Source organism: Ptychodera flava, chromosome 6, assembly GCF_041260155.1.
Source record: "Ptychodera flava strain L36383 chromosome 6, AS_Pfla_20210202, whole genome shotgun sequence".
Taxonomy (NCBI): Eukaryota; Metazoa; Hemichordata; class Enteropneusta; family Ptychoderidae; genus Ptychodera; species Ptychodera flava.
The window spans coordinates 41,614,597-41,642,305 of NC_091933.1; the positions used below are offsets into that span (position 1 = coordinate 41,614,597).

At 37.5% G+C, this 27,709-nt stretch overlaps 1 protein-coding gene across 1 annotated transcript; it reads right to left on the minus strand.

Moving 5' to 3' along the window:
- Positions 1–7,003: 7,003 nt before the first annotated feature.
- On the minus strand, positions 7,004–23,286 carry LOC139135830 (zinc finger MYND domain-containing protein 10-like). The gene is made up of 12 exons (XM_070703567.1): positions 23,090–23,286; positions 18,647–18,755; positions 17,098–17,265; positions 16,609–16,688; positions 15,771–15,846; positions 15,094–15,182; positions 14,635–14,735; positions 13,905–14,077; positions 11,704–11,829; positions 10,920–11,041; positions 9,513–9,638; positions 7,004–8,945 (listed from the first exon to the last, which is right to left on the minus strand). Exons 1-12 carry the CDS (start codon positions 23,188–23,190, stop codon positions 8,828–8,830), a joined length of 1,389 nt encoding a protein of 462 aa, XP_070559668.1. The 5' UTR covers positions 23,191–23,286; the 3' UTR covers positions 7,004–8,827.
- Positions 23,287–27,709: the final 4,423 nt, after the last annotated feature.

Genomic DNA, 27,709 nt, shown 5'->3' on the forward strand with positions numbered 1-27,709 from the left:
CCGATGTTTTACGTCAAACGCTGAACCACAGACAGTGGAGCGGATCCACAGTCTATGGTTGAGCAGAAGATTACACTATCAATATCAGTAGCTTCTGTATCATTGTTTTAGGATCAGTAGGATTTATCATCAGGCGATCCAGGGTTTAGTTTGATAGCCACAGAGAGTGGTGAAATACAGGTTGCGTAAGGATGAGAGAACGGTTTTCATATTACCTTATTAAATCATTGCACCAAAGAAGTTCATCTGAATTAAATCCCCTAGGGGCAACCAGCTGTGCCTATCTACTCCTCTGGAGTCCTTGAGCAATCTTTTACTAACTACTAACCAACGAGTCATAGTCCAACTGTTATGTGTACATTGTGAGCATGCTCAGACTGGACGCACGATAGCTTATCGATATATATGTACATTCATCATCCCCCACCCCCCCAATCTATTTAAATCAAAACAGAAATCAAAACAGAAATCTATTTAATATTAAGTGTTATCGATACAAATTTAATATATCCTAAGTTTTAGATAATACTTTTTAGATATCACAGCACATCGTCCGACGAACGACTGTGGGTCATTAATTTTTCATATATTTTCAAAGTATCCTAATGTAGAACTGAAGTTAGTGATTTCTAACTTACGATGGGAGTTCTCTTAGCTTCATTTGTCGATCACAAAATCACGCTCTGGTTGTTAATTGTCTGCTGTCAGTAATACCTGCCACGATTTTGTGAATTTTCATTCAGAGCATTACAACTGAAGATTAATGCATGGCTGTTGATGTTATCATTCTTGAGATTCCCGTTGAATTCCGTTGAGAAACAGTAATGCTAAAATTATTAACCTTATTATGATTTAGATCCATTGAAATTTTGATGGTTTTTCATAATATATTGAATAACCACATGTGCATGGTGTACATTTTGCCTTGCTGTACGAAATAGCTGATAAATAGGCCATCAATACTCCCTTTTCAACATTCGGACCTACCGTTATTTTGGATACCCACAATTACAACTTGAATATAGTCTGATAGAATTTGACTGGGCCATAGATGCATACATGTTGTAGGAACATAGTTTATTTACTTATTTATTTTATTTCACGGTCACCTTTCTACAAGAAAGCAATTCCTAGTAACAGTCTCATTTAAACCTTTGAATAATTGCCATGCAATCGCTTTTAAGATTTGATTAATATTCTATTTTTTATTCATTTACTAAGATTTATCCACCGTAAACTGTAAAAAAGGGTCTACATAGGATCGGGTGACCAAAAAAGGTGCAAATCATCTATACAAAGTCAGTCCCCCACAACACACTACACAACGAGCAAAAGAAAAAGCTGACGTAAAATATACAACATTTTACAGTAAAAAAGCAACATTAAAAAAAATTAAAAACTTGCTTATGTAGGTCTACATTAACTATAAAAGCAGTGGATTTTCCATGTAAAAGTGTTTTGAAGATCAAACGAACTATGAAATTTGTTTCAATATGATCTCTTTATTGCCTAGTTAAGGTAGAACGCACCTCGGGAACATAAATTCGGGCCTTCAAGTTTTATCAATTTTCTTCTGACCTACCATTTGTGGGGGCTCATCCTGAAGCTCTCGGCGAAAGAAAAGTTTTCATGGTCTTAGTTTTTCAAAAATAGAAAATATTATTTTTTCCCATAGAATTAACTCTGGGATGGCGGCCATTTTGGATTTCAAATGTCGAGAAATCGCAAGTTATTTATCTCTCTAGTACCAAAGTTTGCACGGTCACCCCTAATTTTTATTCTTGCTTTTGTAAGAGAATGATTGAAAGTTTCACTGAGGAAAGTTTGAGCAAAATTTTAAGTCTTTCACTTTCGAGGTGCATACTACCTTAAATGCAAACGTTGAATTGATGGTCCTCAATGCCTTGGGTAAATTATTCCATTAAAATTGGCTAAGTATTTATAAAATAGATGGCGGTAATCGCAGTGTATTTGAATCAGCACTGAGACGGGTTTGAATTTTAGAGGATTAAAACTCAACAAACTTGTGCGTTTTGATAGAATATCTGAACTGTTCTGAGCTCAACTATACCGGGGGCACTTCAGTCTCACCAATGGCACGATAATCCCTTTACTATGGACATAGGTCGTCGACTTATGTCCTGCTCAATTTCGCTCATTTTCTTTTCCAAAGGAGGCGTCGGGCATACTACTCTTCCCGCCCCTCAAAGTCAAAGACCGTAAGTCTGTCTCTATCCTAATAAATATATTTTGTATATTTTAGCTAGAGACAGATGTGACAATATCTCATTATGTTGTATATGCTCTGCTGGTCCCCAAACATAAACACGAAGTCAATCAACTTGCCGTAAATCCTTGCTAACCCACAAGACATGTTGTGAATCAATTGCAATGAAGGTTATTTCACCACCAAGCTTTTGTTCAGCACAATCGCACATGAAAAATTCTTGAGTAGCGCCCTTCTCCTTCAATCCTTAGAATTTTGAGTGGTCCCTTGTGGCCTTTGATTTTTTAAGTGGATCCCCCTCCTCAATTCCTCGGACCTTAGACCATAAAAAATGACGGTGATGAGCTGATGCGTCAGCCTGTAAATTCAGAGGGCCGGGTCAGACCCCATCGGATTATGCGGTCGAACAGTGTCAACCCATATGTTGAAGGATTAGATTAGATCAATTCAACAGTTCATTAGATTTATATGTTATCAATCTTGTAAAACGGTTCAGCAGATGAATTTTCTTTTCAAATTTTTACTTTGGGTAGCATGACGAATCAACAGAGAACACATGACAATGACTAGAAGTTGCTTTCATAAAGGTTTTACGTCACTTTGATATATTCCTCCTCACCAGGTACAGCTCGTTTACAACAAAATACACTTTTACGACATAATATTCATACACAAGGACGAAATAAGAAACCAGAGAAACAATCAGCAAATTCAAACATTTGTATAGAAAAATAAACCATTGCAATACTCAAATCGATAAGAGACTGTCATAATTTAGATGTGATCATTTTAATGCCGAAATAGAACAACTTAAAAGGAATTATACTTTGAATTTAAGGGGCGGGCATCTCTGACAAGCACAATGAACAATAGTAATGCCAAACTTTAAAAAAATTACTCAACAACAGAAATGACGACTGATGTCTTTCTGTTCGTTTTTTTAAGTTATTCACAACACTGTGCAACCCTGATCGGATGGAATCGAATGCATTTCCACAATGACGATCATTTGCCGTGTCGCTGGTACCATCAGCTTTCGACAGATCCAGCTGTCTCCCAGTTTATGGCATGCCGAATCAAATAGACTAACACGTGACCAGACTATAGCAATCGACTCTAGTCTTTGCGCCCGCAGTAGAAGTAGTCAACAGATAGCGTCATTCTTGCAGATGATCACTTTCGCGGCGGAAGCCTGGAAGACGTACAGGTACGTTTTTTATCCAGTTTCCTTGGTTACATATATCTTGACGATGTCATATCGTGAGATTCATTTAACGTCTGCGTTACATTGACAGGTTTTGGTTGAAATCAGTACACGATTCTCTTCGGAAAAATGATCTGTTTTAGCATAATAACTGGCATGACGGCGTGTGCATTGCTGGGCCTACTGGTATTACGGTACATTGACACTCGGATGGATGACAAGTCCATGGACCATGTTGCTGACGTCTACGTGCCAGAAAGTGCTACCGAGATTGCTTTCCATACTACGTTGGTATCCGAGAAAAAACTTGCTTAAGAGTCTGTGCTGTCGTTGACTTGCCTACACTGGTCGCTTTCAACGATGAACTTTTGGTGCATACACAACAAAACTGTACATAAATACTGCTACTGCGCAAATTAAGTGCTTTATCTATCTTTCGATAAACTGTGCAAAGTTTAGGACACGACTTTACGACTCTAAGGATTCGTCCGACAGTGAACGGGTCACGATAATGCTGCTAAAGACAGCCGATATGGTTGTAATGGCATTACATGCAGTGCTGTTCCGAGTTGCGTGGCGAAGTGATTCCGATTGCGGCTCCGTGACTCCATAAACGACTGGCTCACAGAATTGGAGAGAAAAGGGTATTTTTTCACACTATCACCAACAGGAAAAGGTGGATTTCGATGTATTCATGGGTTCTTCTCAATATTATACTGAGAAAACTAGGCTAGGTGCATTTGAATGGTAATTAATGAATCGACGGACGGAGAATTTATTTTCACCTATCGGTGTATGTCCTGATCCTAACAGTTGTTTCGTGGAAGACTTTTTTTACGATGTTCTTGACAACTGCTATCTGTTTGGGCAGTCAGATCGATGGAGTTCCTTTTCACAAACTAGCTTGCTCCTGTGCGATGTACACACGATTTATTCTGACATCAGAAAAACGTACTTTCCTTTAAAATACCGCCTTGCCAGTGCCGTCAAAGTGGCAAAATACTTTGTTCACGATAATATGAGCCCGGTGGTATGAGCATGTCAAGTAGTTTTCCTGTAAAGTTAAAGCGATAAGCAAAGAATTAACTAAGGATAGTTCAACGAGAGATATATTTCTAATTTTGAAGTTATACACTATCATTTTCTGTTATGATAGCAACAAGAGTCAAAACGTCATTATGGTATATAACCGTCAACAGATGAACGCTCAGTTATGGATTATCAGATCATCTGAGTTAAAAACAATTGGAAAAAATGCCATTCCTTGCTGCTGTTTGCAAAGATACTCACATTACTGGAAGCCAAAATATGATATATAAATTCTTGAAGAGGTATGTGCCCTACTTGTTCCGAAAAATTATTTCTACCCTTAGAAGGCGAAAGCAAATACATATCTCCAAAAGATCGAATGGTGTGATCCTGAAATATTCTGCCCTTGTATTCAAGGAATGATTATTGATAGCATTACCGACATTTCTGATTCTGAGTTGACGGTGACGTAAGAACGCCAAGGAAAGCACGAAAGAATGATTCAGGACGAGAATTACGTGGCATGGAATGTTGATATACATAGAGCTTTTCAGTCACTTTTTAAAATGATGGCAAGGTCGTTCAGTAATGGTGGATTTTTCATTTATATTACTCAGTTATCGACGTCTGTCTCTCATTTAGTTATGGTTGTGCATTTTTCATATTTGCATATTAACGATGTGCTGAAGCTCTGTGATACTGAGTTATCAGATTTGTTGATCTTTGTGTTACCATCTTTTTCAAATCACCTTGGTTATTTTTTTTCTAATGTGAGAAGTTATTTATGTCGTTTTGCCTACGAAAACATGGTCTGTACCATAACTTATGTCATCGAAGCATTCATTGTTGTAACTTCAAGCAGGGATGGAGTAGAGATCTGACGCATGGCAATTTACCGTGTTTCAGTGAGCAGAACAAAGTGATGAACAGATACTCACACTGAATAGATATAACGTAAATACTGTCAAAGGTAGTGATTTTGTTCCCTGTAGTAAATAAATAAACATGCACGCTGAAAGTTTCAACAAAAGATGTTTCATAATTTAAAACTTGTAATCTTGAGATGCTTAAAGTGTTCAGCAGATTTTCAAAAGTAGAATAGACGAGTCACAGGGATACTTCGTAATATCACGTTTTTTTTCTTTTGAGTTGCTGGAGATGATATCTGCAATATTGCTGTGTTAGCAATGACATTCAGTTTGTGGTAATTCAGAAGATCCATACCAAGCAAGCTGTAATGTACATACTCAAGGAGAATAAATAGAAGTATGTTAGTGAACCATTTAAAGCTAATTGGTCACCACAAATTAGCATATATCAATATATGGTAGAAGAGGTTTCTTATTGACCTGTGGAACTTCAATAGCATTTTTATGTTTTTTTCCAGTGCACTATTGTAGGACAGCCTGAATTGAAAATCAGTGGTTGGGTGCTATAAACACAAATGATCAAATTCCTAGAAGGAATTCGTGGAATATTCATACCATTAGATTGCATCTTAAAGGGAGGGTGTCGTCGGAACTCTGCTCAAAGGTTGCTAGGTATCCCTACGACCGATGTAAACACTGTATCTAGTGCAAGTTGGCGATTGATGAATGTTAAAACATGTTTTTAACGATGAATATCGTAAAATTTAAATGTTGCAGCTATGTTGACGTGATGCATCTAGATATAATGCATGAAATACACTGTTTGTAAACAAGAAAGTCGCACTGTTCAGTTCCAACGATACCCTTCGTTTAACCTCTGGTATTTGAGTTAGCGTCACGTTACACTGGTAGATGATCACAGCAACTAAAGGAGCCTAAAACAAAGGCTTCCATTGGCTGTTTTGAAATAAGTCATTGGTATCAATGATATTCAACCAACCAATAAGCTAGAAGCTTCTAGGATACTTGGCATTGCCAGAGTATATAACTGGAGTCAATGTCTTTGTTGGGAGCTGGAATGAAGTTGGCTGCACTTGACTGGTAGTGTTGCAAATGCACATTTAGCATTGAAGTTGACATGACGAGGTTGATCTGAAATCAGACATCAAGACTGCAGCACAATTCTAACTCAATGGAGAATGCTTATAGATTTTGTCGCAATTAACCTTTATAAACAGATAAACCATGTAGTGTACAATCTTATATGCCTGGGGTTACACTATTAACCCATTGAGTGCTGTAATTTTTTTTCCATCCAAAATTTTAGTGCAACATTTTACCAATTTTCACGAATTTTTCAATAATTTTTTTGATAATTTTGTACCCAATGGACATCACATTTCATTGGCTACAGTTTTTTTTATCAAAAATTGGGAATAAATTGACAGGAGTATATTTTATAAAGACAATAAATACGGACTTTGGCACTCAAAGGGTTAATATTCATAAAGGGGCTAGTGAGAGGAAAAGCCAATTGAAAGTAAAAATAAAAACAATACAGTAGAAAAGTTATTGTCAGTGACTTTCATAACAACACTCGCACGTTCACAGAACCATAAAAGTCTTACAAAAATTGTGAAATGAAAGGGAATTCTGTCAAGTCTAAAGAATATCTATAATTTCCAAGAAATATTTTATTGTATCTCATTACAAATATACAAATCCATGAAGGAAATTTCAAAAGATCATTACAAGGACGGAAATATGGATAATAATCAATTAAATAATCTGTGAATAAATGTTTAAAACGAATACTCTCTTGTATACTTCTTTTGTGGAGAGTTATATTTTCTGAAAACTTAAGTATCTTTCCCACTGCTTGTTAAAATTGCCTTATTTTCCTGCAGGCTGTAAACGTGATGGTTTAATCAATGTTAACTGCCAGTAGACGAAGCAGTTGTATTATGAAATCATGTGGTATATAAAAAATGTACCAAGTTTTGTTCGCTGCAAGTTAATTTGGTTTTCCAGTGAGACTTATGAAAGTAAGTAGGCAACATTGATCACAGAGACCTAAAAAAGAGAAGCAAAACCAATCATTCTGATATATCAGCATCATATTAAGGTCAACTTTTGGAATAAGAGATTCACATTAACTAGTACCAGTAGTATTTTTGAATCACTTGCAGCAAACTGCATTTTATCAGAAACTGTATTGTATCAATATTTCAAAATAAAAAAAACAGACCTGATGTTTAAAAATAGCATTGCCTTGAAAGCATTGCAGATACATGTTATCCCAATATATACAACATCAGCTTACAAATGTTCTACAGAACTGAATAGCAGTGATGTCGACTGCCAGATTGAGATGAAGATGTTTTACTCAGACTAAAATGTGATGCCTTAAGTTGGGTGTAATCATGGAGTCACAAAATAAATAAGGCATTTTGATTCTGAAGTTGTGTTGTATTGACAAAGCTTATACACATTTAAAACTGCTTATGAGACATCTTTAACACATAACTTACAGCGCTTACAGGCAAGCCTTGCCACTTCGATGCCTGGTATGCATGTTTTTTTACACACACTAAACGTTTTCATATCATTAACAGGAAGGAACCTAATGACTGGATTGTTTGTACAGGATAAACAACAGAAAACCGACACCGTAATATATCTGACATGTAAGCCTTGAATCAGATTACTATCACCAGTCTGGGGTGCAAATTAATGTCTTTACGACCAGATGGCTATTGACTCACACACATCCAAATTAAAGTCAGGCACACTATTACAAACAATCCAGTCATTAGGTTCCTTCCTGTTAATGATATAATACCTTTAGTGTGTGTAAAAAAACATGCATACAAGGCATCAAAGTGGAAAGACTTGCCTGTAAGCCCTGTAAACTTAAGGCTACTATTAAAATTTTACCGTATTCTTGCCTTGCTAATGCTGCAATGGAACAAAAAAGCTACAGTTTTTCAAGATTCACATGTGCATCAGACAGGGGAGGAAATGATTTTCTTGTACAGAAAGGAAATCAGAATCATTGATTAATTTTGTTATCATTCATCCAAAGTAAAGCTCATTAAAGGTATACTGTCACCTGTTCCAATTTTGCCACAGTTACCATGGAAAGAGAAAATCTAACCAATTACAGATTTTAAGTGGGTGGCCGCTTTTTAAAAACAGCGCCTAACATGGGAATTTTGAATACCAAGGAACGCCCCTTTGACCATATATGGGTATATTTAGATTACAGGTGACTGTATACCTTTAAGGGATTCAGTGGATTGACAATGGACCCTTGATGAAGCTGACAAATACTTCAAAGCACTGGTATGAATATCTTTCACGAAAGGTCAAAGGTCAAACAAATGCTCATTACTCCAAGGGTACAGTACATTGAATGGCACTGAATATCTTATAGATACAGCTGGATACTTGTCTGTTAAGACTAAAACTGGATGACAATTCTATCATTTGCAGTGGTCAGCTGCTGCTTTGCTTGGTTTGATCTCCTCCCTCTTGTAGCTTGATTTTGTCCAGTGCATCTGTCATCAGTTTGCAAGCTGCTTTGTGTTTAGGCCAGTGCTTCACTTGACATTCCCTGTAGAGTTGAAGAAGAAGAAGAATGAGAGAGAGAGAGAGAGAGAGAGAGAGAGAGAGAGAGAGAGAGAGAGAGAGAGAGGAGAGGAGAGAGAGAGAGAGAGAGAGAGAGAGAGAGAGAGAGAGAGAGAGATTGAAATCTTGTGCATCAATAGACTACAATACCAATTTCTTTAATAACATTCTGGTTTCTTTCTTAGGAAACCCTTCAACAGTGTACACTTTTACATGTCACAACAAATGAGGGAAGATGCCACCATATTTGATGACTGCTATATGCGTTGTAATCATTTGACTTTGGAAGAAGAGTTTATATGATGAACACTCCAGACATCTCTGTGTTATGAAGTGAACATAAATGTGTAACAATCATGTTTTGAGGTAGTAGCAACTTTGGAATGTGAAATAAAGTCATAACACTTGTATTTGTGAGTCTTGAGAGTACACATTAAGACAGAGCTACTTTTGTCAAATTGTGGTCAAATAAGTCCAGCATCATCTTTTCTGCACAGTAACCTAAAAAGTAAGTTTTCTAATCACTGAAGCCTTGAAGTAAACGATGGATTACCTCCTGCAGTACCATTCATTCTGACACCGTGAACACCGCTTTGTTGCTGGCTGGCCACAAACGCCACACTTAGGGGGCTCATTGATCAGACCCTCCAGCAGATCAAAGTTATAAGTATCTGCAAATCTGAAAGTGAAAATCAGACAAAATACATTTCAGATGTCATGTTTAAGCAATAACCTCAATTGCAGGCAGCTATACAAGAGATTTAGGTACAATGAGTGGCATGTAACACAAGCCATTAGGCAAGTGCTGCAGTATATTATGCAAAATTAGTCAAATTGAGTCATACCAGCCTGCAGAGGGAATTATAATATCATATCAGCAAATACTCTACACGTCTGGCTGTTTAACCCTTTCACCCCCAGTTCCCTGTATACAGGTCCAACTTTACCATAGAAAACAATGGATTTGGGACAAACCATGGTGGTGAAAGGGTTAAGTTGGCTTCTCCACAATTTCAGTACCCAAAGTGAGGAAAGCAACTTTTGAAATTTAGCAACCGCCATTGAAAGGAAATTTAGCATACTGGAACAGAGTGTTTTAATAGGCGGATACTTAAAGGTAGGGGACTCGATCCCAGGGATTGAGTTTGTCTGTTAGAGTCTGTAAAGGATTATGAAAATGTCAGAGCCTTTTGTTTTCCATTGACATTGTAATGTAGTAATTACATTTTAATTTAGTAAGTAAATTTCTTGGCAAGACAATCTGACGCCTGAACCATGCCTTTAAGCATGCGCTCTCAGTCACTGCTGCAGAAGTAAAGCAGACGACAAAAAGTGACAATGCTGGTATAGTGACAAGCTGAATGTTCTAACAATGCATCTGTATGAGCAAATTTCAAAACATGTATGCTACACTTTCAATTATCGCCACGTATTTTGCCATTTTATTGGTTCTCATAGAAATGCTGATTTTCCTCTCTCATTTTAATGCTATGTGTTTCAGCATCACCATTCTATGCTAGCTGAGCAGCCTATTTCAGCACTGGTACAGTTACTTTGCAATTCTGATTTACTGTCATTTCAAAAGCACTGGCAGTCATTATCTTAAATAGATACAAAGAAAGGTATCAACATTACTGGTGAGGCCCATCGACATAGACAGTACAAATACATGTAGTCCAACATTTTGCTTTAATGTATTTGATAACTCTGTAAATTTGAGAGACAACAAGACTAGACCATGCAAAAACAAACTCACATGTACTATTAGGAGAAAAAGCTACTGGAGCAAAATTTTGTGCACTATAATTCGGCAAGTCAAATAACATGTCTGCAATGTTTACTTGGGATATTTTACTACCTTACCACACAGAATGTAAACTTGTAGATGAAAATGGCATCAATTTATTGATTAACTATATATCTTTTGAAGTACGAGTTTCTGGAAAATCTTGATTCATACCGTTTTGCCTGCTCTTTAAGTGCTGCCTTCGGGGGATCAAAGTATTTTTTGACTTGATGCTTGGCAATGGCGGCCCACTTGCCTTCATTTTCCTTCACCAAATTGTCGTAGATTTCAGGAACCTAAGATTATTCATAAGATGATATCAACACATGTCATTCAGGGGCAAACACAACAACTGTTGTACTATGATCTTTTCAATTACGCTGGTCGGTATTGATATTTCATTGTCAATAAATAATGCTTCATATCACTGACACTGATTAGACCAAAGAGACTGACTGCTGTCGGCAGCTGTGAAGAATATTGTTGACAATGCCTTGTTGGTCGTAGCTTTGAATTAAATTATATAATACCTCTGTCAATACCAGTGAATGTCATCTCCACAGATTATTACTGATAATGTATCTGATTATCCAGCATGGTGGCCCCAGATGTTTTCTACATCGTCAAATTAAATGGCATTGCCAAAACTGTAAAATAACAGCAATAATGTAGCCCCCCCCCCCCTGGCCCATATAGACTCAAGCAAACATTACACTCCATATGTACTCAGCTTTGCCTTGTACATTATGTTGTGCTAAGTTTGCCTTCATTCATTATGGGTCAGAAGTGGGTATATTATCGCTCCAGTAAAAGATCTGGCATAGTTGGCCATTTTCAATGTCTGAAACAAGAGACTGTACATGGAACAGCCTTTCACCTGCAACACCACACAAATTACAAAATCTGATAATGAACATCGATATTGTTTGCCTCTTTCCGGTTGATATTCAGGGCCTACCTGCTCAAGGACAAGGTTTTGTCTCGCTGATGGAGGTTCCATCATTGATAGGTGCTCAAGGTATCTCTGAAGTTCAACTAACATTGGGATCTGGTCCAACAGGACTTCAGTCATGTGACCTCGCAGCTGCAAACAAAGAAAGGCAGGAGATGTGTCATGGAGCTACATATAATACTGCGGCACTTTTTGTGATCTCAGAACACTTGGAATGCATGAAGAACTTGAAAGAAATATTTGTGCATTCAGAATTACATTCAGGTGAAAATTAATTAATAACATAGAGTTTGAAGAAAAGAGCAAGTCCCTTTGTCTACAGTTAAAAACTTTATTTTGTCAAAGTTTCAACCACACACAGGAGGTCTGCCAAAAGTGTGATCAGCTGTATATCAGAAAAACACAAAGTGAACTGCGACACAGAATTTATGAACATATCTACAGCATACGTATCTGGAGAACACAGTAGTGGCAGAACATTTCAATTACCACGATCACAGTATTAGTGATTTCAAATTTAGCGCCATCTGCAAAATCTCACAGAAAACTCAGATACGGAAACAATTAGAACTCAAAATATTAAATCAACTAATACTCTATCTCCACATGGTATCAATAAAAAGGAATGGTAAGGCAACCAGGCCCTTTACTTCAAGTCCATGTCTCCTCCGAGTTGTTGCATCTACACTGTGGTTGGACTGATTTTAGCCATATCTATGAACTCAAATAACATATGGCAACACTAAATAAGGCCAAACAGGTTTGTCTCTCAACCTGGATCTCTAGCAAAAAACAATGATTATCTTAGTTGTCTTTTGAGCTCACAATTACCAAGTACCGACGAGGAAACAGCAGAATAGGAATGCTTGAATGCAGCAGTAGTTCTGATGGGCAGTTAGATAACAATGATAAGTTTACTCCTCAGAACTGTACAATGCATACATGAGATCCTACCAATCTTAACATTTCCTGTCATGCAGAGGTGCACTGTCAAATTTATTTATTGAATGTTTAAAGTGAACCTGGAACAAAGACTGTTCACAAAAAGAGGCATTTACAAGCTGTTTCTTGATGAGCATATGAGTTGGTATTTCTTTCCACCAGCAGCAAGTGAAGAGAGGGAAAGTAGCAAATGTTCAATTGTCAGCCTATTGGAAAATTTATTCTTTTGCTCTTGGATGACATGGGAAAAAATGTCATGCATGTTGGCAGGGTCAAACTTGGTTCGTGTTTTGGTTTGACGATTGAAAAGGGCTAAACTCCGCTGAGGATCAAAACAATGAGAGGCTTTTTTCAAGGAAGAGTGAGCTTACTAGTTTTTCTTGTGCGGAATGGAAAATAGTGAAAACTAGTTGGTGGGAGAGGAACTTTCAAATTATAGTGGGACAGTAGTCAATTACAAACAGCTTTCACTCTATCCACATAGTTTGTCTAAATAACCTTATAAAATACCTTACAATCCTTTACAATTGTAAATTTATATTCAAAATCACCTCTGGTGACCATTTCTCAGATTCAACCAATTGCTGTCCCCTGATATACTGGTATGCTAAAGAATTTTGAATTCTGAATGTTGACAGAAAAGCACAAGCAATCTCATCAAGAATGCATGCCATGAAAATAATAAATGTTACAAACTACTATCTAAAAAATATAATTCCTAACAGAACAACAACAGAGCCTCTGCTGCCGCTAAACTTTGAAAAAATGTTCCTCAGACAAAATAGCACATTCAACTGTGCATATACTTAGCAGAGGGCAAACATCCTATGTTGTGATATCAGTTGGGATTTTAACAATAATTGCTTTTGTTGTGTTTGTTGCAGTGCACTGAATTATTGGCTGAGAGTGGGTGATACCCCTAGCGCTACTTGTTTGAAAAAGTAACACGTGTGACAATTACTGGTACCACCACCTAGCAAGCCATTATATTATTCATATTATATTATCTCTGCAGGCAGCTTGACAATAGTGCTAAAACCACAGCCCATGAAGAGAACCACGTCTGTCACACAATTGACACAATTGAAAGCATCAAGCATTATACAGATCTACCATGAGATATTACAAATGACAACATGCTTCCCGGAAGACATGAAACAAGAAATACACGTGATACTCCTTCGACAAATCTCATAAAATGAACCATGAATATTTAATACATTCAACATTGCTGGTATGAACTGGGTAATGACCAGATACCTTACCTTCAAGACTTGATCCTTGTTGAATTGATTAAATTCATATTTCTGCTGGCATTCTGAACCCATAAGTAAGTTAAAGATGGCAATCCAAACTTGACCCTCTAGCTTGGTTAATTTGAGCCTCTCTGCCATTGGCACCTCTTGCCACTTGCCATCTATGTTTTTCATAAGTTTACCTTCAAAGACAAGAATTTTCATCAGAATAAATAGATAGTATACAACTCAGCACAATTATTGTGTCAGAATAACCAATTTTTTCACAGAGAGTAAAATTTCTATTTGTACACCATTTTCAAGATTATTATAGCCAAACATGATATGTAATGGATGAAATATTAACTAATAATTATAAGTGACTTTGATTTTCAGGAAAAATAAAAAGTTCTGGTTCAGAAACACAGCTACTATCATATATTATATTTACAAGTTATGGACATACACTGCTGTCATTGTTAGCAAACCAGGCAAGTCATAACATAGACAGTACCCAGAAAGCTATGCTACTTCCTGTCATATGACTGCAAAATGCTCCACGAAGTCTGACCAGTAAAGAAGTCGAACCATAGATCAAGTATTGCAATGACTTAGGTCTTGATAACTGTATTGCTCCCAATGGGTAAAACAGTAGATCATTTAAGATGAAAAGCAATGCTGATTTTTATCTTCATTTTAAAATGAAAAGTAATGCTGAGTTTTATCCTCACTTTAAAAGAAAAACAATGCTGATTTTTACCTTCATTCATGCAAGTCCATGGAGGGCTCTCAACAAGCTGAACTAATAACACTGGTACATCGTGAGTGTTCAGAAGTCTGGTTGCTACACTTAATGGAAGGCTGTGAAGCAGAGTTGATATTTATGGTCACAAAAGAGGAAGAAGTCAGTGAAAGAAAAGAGAGAAAAGTGAGAGATACCACTCTCGCAAAGAAGTGCAGATTTGCTGTGTTATCTATATGCTGATTATCATGTAATGTAAAGGAGTAAGGAACAATATCTTAGAACAAGTCATCGTTGATGACACAGTCCCCAGCCATGGCTAAACAACAATTTACATAAAACAGCCAAACAGGATATACACTTATATTATACACAATATCATACATAAAACACAAACAACCCAATTATGAACAATGAGTGGAGTTGCTTTCCCTTTACTACCTAATTCCATCTTTGGATCAAAAGCAATACTTTTACCTTGATAGATGGTCTGTGACGTAGCGGAGAACAGCTACTGCTTTGACCCCAACATCAAAACTGATCGCCTTCTCTTGCTGTCCAAGCTCCTGTACGGCACAGAGTAGCATTGTTGAGACAGTTTGGGGAGTAGAAGTAACAACACCAAATGCCATACTGTACTTTCAGTTATCAGTTGAGTATGCTATGAATGATTTAAAATCCCACTCATGCTAAGAGATTGAACAGCAGCCTCTTTCAATTAGGACTATATAGAATGATAATATTTGGCAATTTCATTTTCTTTACTTCTAAAAGGTAAGATGTCTTTTATGTTTCTGAACTTACAAAATATTCCTGCAAAATCAATTTTTACATCAACTGCTACTTTGAAGTCGAAGTAAAATACCGATTCCTGCAATATCAAATACTATTAAATTTCATCAATCTTATTCACATACAAATTTTTCAAACAAAGGGTTTCTCGATGTTTTTCTCAGTTCTCTACTTTGAATCACAGCAACAATATTGTACTTCCTACATAACCTTGACAGTGTCTGCTCACGTAATGCAATTTTCCAATTAATCCCTCACAGGGGGCCCTATCCACTCTTTAACAAATGGAACACAATTTAAAAAGATCACTTTCAAAATCATAATTTTTTTTAAAAACATATCATAAACTGAAATCCCAATACCTGCAAGTTTCCTCCAGTTTCAACGACTCTTGAAGCAGCTTTTTTCACAAGTTCATCAACTTCACCAGCTTCTTGCCTGGTAAGAAATCAAAAAGAGTTAAACATACATGAATGCAGAAGACCAACAGAGCTGGCCTAGTAAAGCGCCCTCAATAGTTTAACAAGTTCTACACACCAGTCTTTTGCAGCACTGTGTACAGGCAGTTATAAGTAATTACATTTTGAAATAATGAAAACCACTTCATATAAACTGGATGATATTTCTGCTGCACTCAAAACTGCAAACCAATAATCATGAAAGGTTTTCAATGGCAAGAAGCAAGATCCAACCATGAGCAGGTTATCAGGAATGACAGTGTACATGTACCGCTTTAAAATTAGATTTTATGGAAAGTAAGTTCAGGTAGTGACGTTAGTAGCTGTTGTCCATCTGGAAATCATGAAACTGTGTCTTCATACAGTGATGTGTGGCTTGTAAATGTACGAAATGTGAAAATATTGTGTAGAGTGCAAATTTCATTGTGAACATATGTTGCTTGCACATAATAATTTTCTACAGTTTCCGGTGATTATATTCCTTCAGAAAAAGTTGAAATATTGCCCATTATTCAGTTGCATTCACCTCATTTTTGATGTATCATTGGAAAATGGATTGCCGCTTTTCAAGAATATACAAGAGCTGCTAAAATCCAAAAGATATACAGCTATAATATATGACTTGAAAATGATTGTCACTCAGAATTTTATGATACACACATATACAGAAAAAGTAAATATGTATTTGAATTCAAAGCAAATTAAAAAAAGACAGATATCAAAATGTTAAATTCATTCTTACTTTGCGACAAGAGCTGTGATTTTTCTATAACAGTAATCTACTAAATCCAAGACACTGTCTTCAGCTGCTTCACAGCTTTCCTACATGTACAATGTGAAGAGAAACAGAAATAGCTTAATATCCTCTCGCAAACCCAAAATCAACGGCATAAGGTTGGCCTTGTCATTTCAGGATGGGCTGACAGTGACACTACATTTCATCACTGTTTCTCATACTCTGCGGAATTGGCAGTGATAAGGCAAAGGTGACTGCTTGTAATATGAATTGCACTCTGATGTATTCTGAGAAATATTCAGGAAGTGTCATAAAACTACACTTGTCAACAAATAGACCTGAAAATACTTCTTCCTTGTGAAACGCAGTTGGCAGTATCACAGTCACAATTACAGCTATAATATTGAGTTAAGTGAACAGTTAACAAAGATTTAAATTTGTTAGTTCAGTTTATGTTCCCAACCACCAATCAATAACTCAGAGAGCTGCTCTTACCCTGTAGAAGAATATGGTCTCGACAAGATTGATCAAAGTTGCTTCGTGGTACAGGGCCATGTACAATGGGAATGTTGTCTTGGGTTCAAAATCCATCTTCATTATGATGCTGAAGACCTTCTGTTTCCACACCTCTATGGCAAGCAGTTCATGAATCAAAACTGGAATCTGATTTGAAATCATAGAAATGTCATTAACATAGAAAAATGGACCAACATTGATATTGAAATAAGTAACGCTGCGAAGGTAATAATTTTTAATGTTTATTATAAGGGTCAATGACTGTACCTTTTGACTATATTTTCATTATTTTTGTTTTACAAAATAAGTTCAGTGTTTCTGTCATCTATCGAAAGTATGCACAGTTGAAACACAAAGTGGGTGTTAGCCATGCCAACATGTACTACATACATGCAATGTTATTATTGACACATGGATTCAGCTCTGGACACTCGAATTCAATTGTCAACAATAAGATTGGACCTAATACCGTACATGTATAACAGACTATGTTGACAAGTTGAAGACCTCAAGTATGCCAGTATGATTTTCAGAGAAAAACACGAAAAAGTATTTTACAATCAGAACAAAAATAATTGAAGATTCATCAAAAGTTACAGCTTCTGTAAGAAAGTTTTATCTGGCATTGTTATCGTTCATGACTACATGTCCTTGCTATTGTCTATTCACAACAGTGTGCTATTGTCTATTCCCTATGACATCACAACATTGTGCTATTGTCTATTCCCTATGACATCACAACAGTGTGCTATTGTCTATTCCCTATCACATCACAAGTGCTATTGTCTATTCCCTATGACATCACAACAGTGTGCTATTGTCTATTCCCTATCACATCACAACAGTGTGCTATTGTCTATTCCCTATCACATTACAACAGTGTGCTATTGTCTATTCCCTGACATCACAACAGTGTGCTATTGTCTATTCCCTATGACATCACAACAGTGTGCTATTGTCTATTCCCTATGACATCACAACAGTGAGCTATTGTCTATTCCCTATGACATCACAACAGTGTGCTATTGTCTATTCCCTATGACATCACAACAGTGTGCTATTGTCTATTCCCTATGACATCACAACAGTGTGCTATTGTCTATTCCCTATCACATCACAACAGTGTGCTATTGTCTATTCCCTATGACATCACAACAGTGTGCTATTGTCTATTCCCTATCACATCACAACAGTGAGCAATTGTCTGTTCCCTAAGACATCACAACAGTGTGCTATTGTCTATTCCCTATGACATCACAACAGTGAGCTATTGTCTATTCCCTATGACATCACAACAGTGTGCTATTGTCTATTCCCTATGACATCACAACAGTGAGCTATTGTCTATTCCCTATGACATCACAACAGTGTGCTATTGTCTATTCCCTATGACATCACAACAGTGTGCTATTGTCTATTCCCTATGACATCACAACAGTGTGCTATTGTCTATTCCCTATGACATCGCAACAGTGATAAGGTAATGTAAGGAATACTTGTTTTGAAAAATGATTGAATGCAGTCAAACCTTTTCTGCTGATATCAGGAAATCTTTGACGAATTCATCCTCTTCATTTGATGCATTGAGCAAGGCTTGCATGTTGAATTTTTCCAAGTATTCATGCTGCCTCATCCAACTGTAGATAAATGTCATTGGACTCAGCATTAGCAATATAATGCATAATAATGCAATTTTAACTTTTTTTAATCTCAATTAACTTTTCCACAAATATAACATTAAGAAGCTTGGTGAATTGTACACCAAAATGTAACTTAATAAAGGCACGAAGGCCATTTTAAATGATAAATCTCATACATAAATACATGTATCTAGCTTGAGTCTCTCATTTTTTCTTTTATAAAGCTGGGACATACCATCACACTACAGTCCCAGGTGGTGTTGTTATTAGAAAAATCATTTGATTATATGTAGCTTTATTGACAGAAAAAGATTACATTATTATGTAGGAGTAACTTGAGGCTCTAGCAATATTTGACCATGATACATCAAAGTCCTAGTCCTTGTTCTCAGAAGACCAAGCTGAGACAATTCAGTACTATTCTCACACTTTTTGAACATTACAAACAATTGCGTGTGATTAGCAAAGTATTTCTGCAAAGTGTTCCAAATGAGGCCTATGTAGACTTTCTCCTCAGCCACAGGTTAATCCACAGGCCAACTACAAGTAGGAGTAAATAATATTTATGTCATGATCAGTGTTGCAGCCAGGATTTTAAACCAGGGGTCACTGTGTCCCACTACCATTTACTTTTGGGGACATTTCACATATTTTGGGGACAACATGCATCAGTTGTCAATAAAATTTTATGAATTAGTTTCACAAAACAAAATTCAAGCTACCTGAACCGCATTGCTATGCTTTAATTTCAGGCAATTGTAGCAGTATACTGTATCTGCCTCCAATCAGAGCTCAGTGGGGCTACAACCAAGTGCAGCGTTTTAGTTACTTTAATCAGAGCTTCGAAAGTACGCAAATATAAGCCTCAAAATAATCATGCAAAACAAAGGTCATCGCTAGTAACATTACTTGCAGACTACATCCATTGAACACAATCGACCCATGAGTGCGCCAAAAGTGACCCGCAGTCCGCAAGAATACGGTACAATGGGTTCTGTTCTGGGGACATTGTCGCAAGGGTGCCTCCTCGCTGCAATACTGCATAATTATGAAATATTATGAAATATTAACATTATCAAGAAAACTGTTTTGGCTTAATAGGTTGAGCTCCTTTTCTGCTCAGCAGTACTTGATAAAATTACAACGCATATGAATTGAATTAAACTTGCATCATAGTCTATGGTCGGTCCTGTACAGTAGATAAACAGGGAAGGCAGCTAGCTTTCACGACCAGACTCTATATCTGTGAAAACCTTGTTTTACTGTCTATCATGAACTTATTGGCTATATCTCTAACTAAGGACTGATAGTTGATAACATGGCCATCAAATCCACCCTGTTTGACCCTTCTTGAATGTTGCCTTGTAGGGCTATGTGTAGTGCAAAAGTTCTAAAATTCAGTTTCTCTAGGGCATGGCACCTGTTCATGATAACATCCAGGAAAGTAAGTAAAAGTTCAAAATTTTCCACTGCCGTTGGCATAAATTGTAGCTAACATTATCATAGTGGTCAACCAATTAGCACTTATTGTCCACCAACTCAACTGGTGTGACCTTACAGATGAGATGTAAATATTTCTGTTCTCCCTATGTATGCATTGTGTATGTTCAGAACAAGCTAACGGAGCAGGAAAATGACAAAAGAAAAGCGTTTGTATGTGATTAGCTGTGTAATTAGAAATCTTGTTCACATCTATCTCTGGCTAAATTGGCAGGCATTCAGTTTAGCTTAGTCTGAACATATACAACAAGAACATGGCAGACAGAAATATTTACGTTTCTGTTGTCCTAATACATGTATGTAAGATTGCCAGCTGAACTATTGCAATCAGAGGTTATTTATTGAGCACAAAGTGATCGACAACTGTGATGGCGTCAGCTTACACAATTTATGCTGATAAGCCAATGAGAGAGGAAAAATTGGAACTTTTACTGACTTTCCTGGATGTTCCCATAAAAAGGTGCCATGCCATAAAGAAACTGAATTTTAAGACTGAGCACTACATTTCAAGGGTGATAGCTCAACGGAATGACATTCAGGAGTGGTCAAACAAGGCAAAATTGCCGGCTATGTCATCAATTGTCAGTTCTGCGGTGGAAATACAGCAAATAAGTTTGTGATAGTGGGACAAACAGAAGGTTTTCGCAGACATTTGGTGAAGACTGGCAGTGGAGTCTGGCTGCCTTCCCTTTTCATATACTTACACTATATAGGATGTGCCGTAGACTACAATGTCACGTATAATGCATACACGTTCAGTGATTTTATCGAGTATTGCTGAGCTGAAAAAGGAGCTCAACACTGGTGCAATGCCAAAATAGTTTTATTGAGAATATTAATATTTTATGATATTTTATAATTATGACATCAATATCGTATTTCTTAGACTATTTATTCCTCGTTTGCCTGTATCAACTCCTATCATAGAGGTAAGGCCAAAAAAAATAATAGGTTTGTTTCTGGTCATTGACATGTGGCAAAAATGATGCGGTGACGCGATTTTTTTTTTCAATTTTTTTTTTATTTTGTCTGGAATTTGATACATTTTCCCCTTTTTTCCATAGGGGCAAATGAAAAACAGGAAAAAAAAGAGTTGACGCGCACACTTTGAAGTGATGCGCGCGCTGACCAGAAACAAATCAATTTTTTTTTTTGGCCTAAATAAAAAGACTTTTTTTACCTCCATGCACCTATTATGACTTCAGTCTTGTAAATGACACTACTGGCTTTACAGTCTCCTTAACACTGGGTACGTGGACATCTTGCAGAAGTTAGTTCTGTGTGTGTGTGTGTGTGTGTGTGAGTGTGTGTGTGTGTTTGTGTGTGTATGGTATATATATATATATATATATATATATATATATATATATATATATATATATATATATATATATATATATCAGTATACAGATGTCCTAGTGAGAAATTACAATGCTCCATGATAAAAAGCAGAGCATTATAAATAATTCTGATTGTTCTGTCTGATGACTGCAGGATGCATGAAACTTTGGTAACAGATACAATTACATTGTATTTGAAGTAATTTTTGTTTATATATATAGAATATGTGTTAAACGGGCTCAATTTCCATACTAACATGGACTAACTTTTCATGTCCATGATATACTAGGTTAATATTGTTGTGTACTTCGCTTTCCTCCTTGTTGAACATTTACGACTCAAAAAGAAAACGAAAATGGATAAGTACCATCGCAGTGAGTCCCCCTGCACACTGTGGAATGCTGTACTCATGGAGCTAGAAAGGTTTCTAGCTCCATGCTGTACTGTACAGAATATGCAATTTATATAAATCGTGGCTTTCCAAAGTTCAGGTACCATGGTGACCGGTGGCATTTGGGAAAACTGAAATTTCAGGGCTGGAAATAAACTTTTTTCCATGGTAGTCCGCTTGGCTACCATTTTCTGAAGTTGGTAGCCCAGTGACAATGGCTGGTAGCCCATGCATATTTTAGTTTATGGTTTGATTTTTCATTAACCAGAGAAGAAAAAGGTATTTTTCAAGATTATGGCCAATAAGTGAATTTGTTAGTCATTTGATGTGAATACTTGTACACCTTTATTACCCAAAGGAAACTGGTATAATTGACGACAGTGACACTCAAAAGTTTGGTGACCTATCATTGTATTGACAACCCGTTTCATTCTCAGAGTTGCATGCCAATTTTGATATTCGTCATGGCAATGACCACCACCTTCTCAGCAGGGCTAAAACCAGACCACGGGCTTTCTGTAGTACAGAGGAGTTTGTGATTGATACATCTTGATCAAAATGCAATGAAAATACGTTTCCATTGGCCACCATTTTCTGTGCCTGTCATTCAAGTACATCAGTTGAGATATTGAAACTTTGTTGCGAAGTTCCATCACAAGGTCGTCTTTCTAATTTGCAAAACAAAGGCGTAGTCTGGCCTTTATACTTTGTCCAGCTGGGTTTCAATGCATTTAGCTCGTCAAAAAGTGAAATACCGGACATGGAACGCCAAGTACTGACTGAATTTCATATCCCAGACCTTGCTAGTCCATGTGGGCTATCATTTCATAGACTTTGGCAGCCAAGGGAAAAGTAGTTTGTGGACGCGGGACTACCGCTAATTTCGAGCCCTAAATTTGGTTTCCGAAACAAAAATATTGTCAAAATAGTTTAGTATACATGTCAAACAGCGTTGTAGGTAACCTGATCGAGACATTGCAGTAGACCTCATAGTACTGTGTGCTACATCACCACGCGAGAGTTTGCTGAGACACCGTAGTTTATGATAACTATGGTTACCAATGCGCTGGAAATACAATCCCTCTGCAAAGATATTTACCTTGGATTCCCGATATCCTTAATCTTGTACGATTGTAATGTTTGAGCATAGGCTTCTGCTTCTGTTGGCAACAGAACGGTGGAACGTCCGTCAACTGCCATGTTAGGATAACTTTTGAATGACTATGTTTGACTTGCTACTCTCTACAAAACTATTTCATGGACGCCGCCATTGTTTTTCAACATCTGGGCATGCGTGAAAGAGAGCCCTTTAGCTACGCGTTGTTTCTTTCAAAAGCATCCCTCAGTTTACTGTAATCCACAAGCGCTCGAACCGTGATCTGTGCACAGGTGTTTGGAGTTGACGGTGTACATGCATAGAGAGAAGAGGCCCTTCTACACGGCAACTCCACGGACCTGTGGATCTGTGAAAATGGAAATCAATAAACTGATCACAAAAATGTTTGTGGTGTCTCCTGTCTGAGGGACCGTGTATGTGATTGCCCATAGAGCGAAGCGCGACCAATTTCGTGTTTACGTCAGACGCGAACGTTCACCAATCCACAGTTGCGAGTGGAGTGATACGTACCGGCCGCCGCGTACTATGCATAGAATAAGGGGCCGGTACGTATCACTCCCCTCGCAACTGTGCACCAATCGGGCTTTGCCAGTCATCGAGTGTACTGTAGTGCAGTGTACCGTAAGCGTACTACACTACGCAGCATTCGAAAATGAAATCTGCCGAACAGATATCTACTTATATGAAAACCAATAAAGGTGAAACTGCCGTATGCTATATTTGTCATTAGGGACATTTGACAGTAATCAAGCTAGGAGACATTTCCTGGTCGTCGTTGTTAGGGACTGGTCAGTTTCTTCGGCCTGGGGGAGGGGGTGGGCGGTGGATTATTTTTGCCGACGTCAAAAAGTGGCTGACCCCCCTATTCCAAATTTGGAAAACAGGGTGACCCCCTATTCCAAATTTCGAAAACAGGGTGACCCCCCGCCCCACGCCACAACTGTAAAACAAAGGTGGACATATAAATTAATATATATATATATATATATATATATATATATTATATATATATATATATATATATATAATATATATATATATATATATATATATATATATTTTGCATACATTTATATTTTAACAGTCATTCTGTGTTTTAATGAAATTGTTGACATGTCAGTTGGAAGATAGGAATTTCAAAGTGTCAATCTTAAAGTTTGAATACAGTACATTTTGAATGAGCTGTGAATGTATTTCACACTTTCTATGCTTAACCAGATGTCCTGAACTGTTGTACAGAAATGGATGTCAATCATTAATATCAAAGAGGAAAAAGCAGTAAATCAAAAATTTTGATGGGTGTTAAGACTTGCCAGCCATCCAATTAAATCTCCTGAGGAGCCATGGAGAGGCATTTTAGCCAAATCTGATGTGTGCAGTGTCTGAGATGACCTTTTCTTGTAACATTGAAACCATAAAAGCACAGCTAATAATGACAAAAACTGCCTTTTTAACTGTTATTTTGTCATAAAAAGCATCTTACATTCTACAGAAAACCTAAGACACAAATGAAAATAGTTGCATCAATAAGAACGAAAGATATCTTGCCATTTTTCTATCTCTAAAATAAGCCTTGTATCAAATATATTGTGAAATATTTGTGCATGTTGCTTTCTCATACTGAATTCTCATAGAGAGAACAGAAAAGTATCAGGAATTTGTCATGCTTTTCATGTGAAATGCAGATTTCATAACGGTACACTTTCACTTAGCAAACATCAAGATATCTCTGGCATATATCTCTGATTTATTAAAGTATGGCGCCCGAAGGGCGAGGAGAAAAATATGAAACATCCTGATATCTCTGATATATATGTCTTGTATATTAAAGTCATGCACAGGAAGGGCGTGCTGAAAAATGTCTGATATATTAAAGTAATGCGCTCGAAGAGCACGCTGAAAAATATTGAATATACAGATATCTCTGATATATGTATGCCTGATATGTTAAAGTTGGGCGTGCTGAAAAATATGTCTGATTATTAAAGTTACGCGCCCAAAGGGCACGCCGAAAAATGCAACCGAATGATGAAATTCGTGGTTGACATGATGCATTTTAGGCAATGATGAGCCTGTGTCGAAATTCAAAAACACACTGAACCCCCCCCCCCTATTGGGCAAAGTCAAAAACAGGGTGACCCCCCTATGAATCCACCGCCCCCCCCCCCAGGCCGAAGAAACTGACCAGTCCCTTAAAGAGGCCACTCCCACTTGGTAACATTTTTAAAACACATTTTTTTAATGCCAACGGTCGATATTTGACGTGGCGACTGCGCGCGGATCGCGAGATATCAATAAAAACATGTCATTTTCCGAGCGTATTTTTCACATCCCGAACATTCTGATTTTGACCCGAAATCCCCCGAAGGTTTGTTGTTGTGCTGATTGACGATATTCTAGGGAGTCTACAATAAGTTCGAACGACGCAATTAATTTACTTCCCACTGCAAAGATTTTATATACAGCATTATGCCATTACCTCAGGTAAGTTTTGTAAAACATCTCATTAGTTTTTGTCGTTTTTATTATTCTAAATCAGTTTTACTATATTTTTAACCAATACCACATAAACATCAGTTTTTACGTGTCAAATATCAGCCGCCTCCGATCACAGGCGCTTGGCACATTGCTTGGATAATAATCGTATTTAATACGTAGGATGTCTATATACGACTTGATTATTCAATAAAAGAATCACCGTACGTGATGTTAGTGTAGGTCTATAGGCCTACATGTTGACTGGTAATCGTATTTAATACGTAGGATGTCTATATACGACTTGATTATTCAATAAAAGAATCACCGTACGTGATGTTAGTGTAGGTCTATAGGCCTACATGTTGACTGGCATTGTACCTATGGCTGCCTGGCTCGGGCCCGGCGAACGCACTGCATAATCATCAATGTGTAGAATGTCTACACGACTTGATTATTTATTAAAGAATAACGGTACGTGATATTACTGTACATGTCGGCTAGCTTAACCGGGCGGCTAGAGCTCTACAGGGCTGTTGGGCCCGGCTTGGGCCCGTTGTCCACTGCTGCACAGAGTTCCTGTCTGTGCAGCAGTGGACAACGGGCCCAAGCCCTGTAGAGCTCTACAGCCGCCCGGTTAAGCTAGCCGACATGTACAGTAATATCACGTACCGTTATTCTTTAATAAATAATCAAGTCATGTAGACATTCTACACATTGATGATTATGCAGTGCGTTCGCCGGGCCCGAGCCAGGCAGCCGTAGGTACAATGCCAGTCAACATGTAAGCTATAGACCTACACGAATATCACGTACGGTGATTCTTTTATTGAATAATCAAGTCGTATATAGACATCCTACGTATTAAATACGATTATTATCCCAGCAATGTGCCAAGCGCCTGTGCCTCCGATGACTACATTTTGTCGTCTGCCACACAGTACGCCGCGCGCGTGGTATGCGTCTATGCATACCACTCGGCGGCCGCTATGTATCAGCCGCACGTAACTGTGCTAGTCACCTATGCGAATTCTGGTGGAATCAAACTTTGTTTTCCGTTTTTTCTCAGAGTCAGTAAGACTATAGGCTTTCCCCCAGGGGGCATGACCGATCATCGATGCGAGTGGTACTGTGGCGTACAGCAGCGTTAGCGTAGACTCGTACTCCATAGCTTTGTTGACAATGGCCCCAGTGCCGAACGTTCGATGTTCGGAAGCTGAATTTAGGTGGGCCACCGGAATTCAAACTTTTACTTTTTTGAGGACATGTTTTTATCGATATCTCGTGATCCGCGCGCAGTCGCCACGTCAAATATCGACCGTTGGCATTAAAAAAATGTGCTTTAAAAATGTTACCAAGTGGGAGTGCCACTTTAAGTTCTTTATAAATCAGTATTCAGAACGTACTCCAGCCATTCACGCCACTGGATCTACGCGTCATCATTCGAATAATTTTTCGCACTTTGTTGTGAGTCATGACCTTTTCTTTTCAAATGTAGATTTTGGGGTCAAAATCTCTATTTGGGGATACCCAGCCATATGAAAACAATAGATCACGGTCCAAACCATTTCTACACTGTCTATGTCCAAACTTACTTCCTCGGCGAGAAGAAAAAAATTCACCGATGCTTTTTCGAAATATTAAATTTCGATTTTCGCGCCTGTATTGCATCTTGACGATATACGTCACGAATGACACAAAGATATACGATTAGGGGTGGACCATTTGATATCCTAGGGGAGGGGCTTGGAAGATTGGTGGAGAGCCATTATTTTTTTTCCCACCTACTTCACCATGAATTATTTTTTCTACAGGGCATATGCTGGAAACTTTTTTTTTCACTTTCCTTCTTCGAGATATATTTTTTTACCAAATTTCAGTGCAATGTTTGTTTGCTTGGTTTTTCACACCCAGTAACAAGATGCTGTTCTATCGCACACAGAATATATTAAAGAAACTAAATTAAGATATGTAAATACATGTACATGTTTGATTCACTTTACAAAAATATCAGTTTATAAATCTTATTTATACCATGGGTAACACACTGAAAATACAAATCAAACAACCTGATTACAGTACTGAGTTCTACATTAAGCATTAACAAACTTACAGTGAAAACTTTTC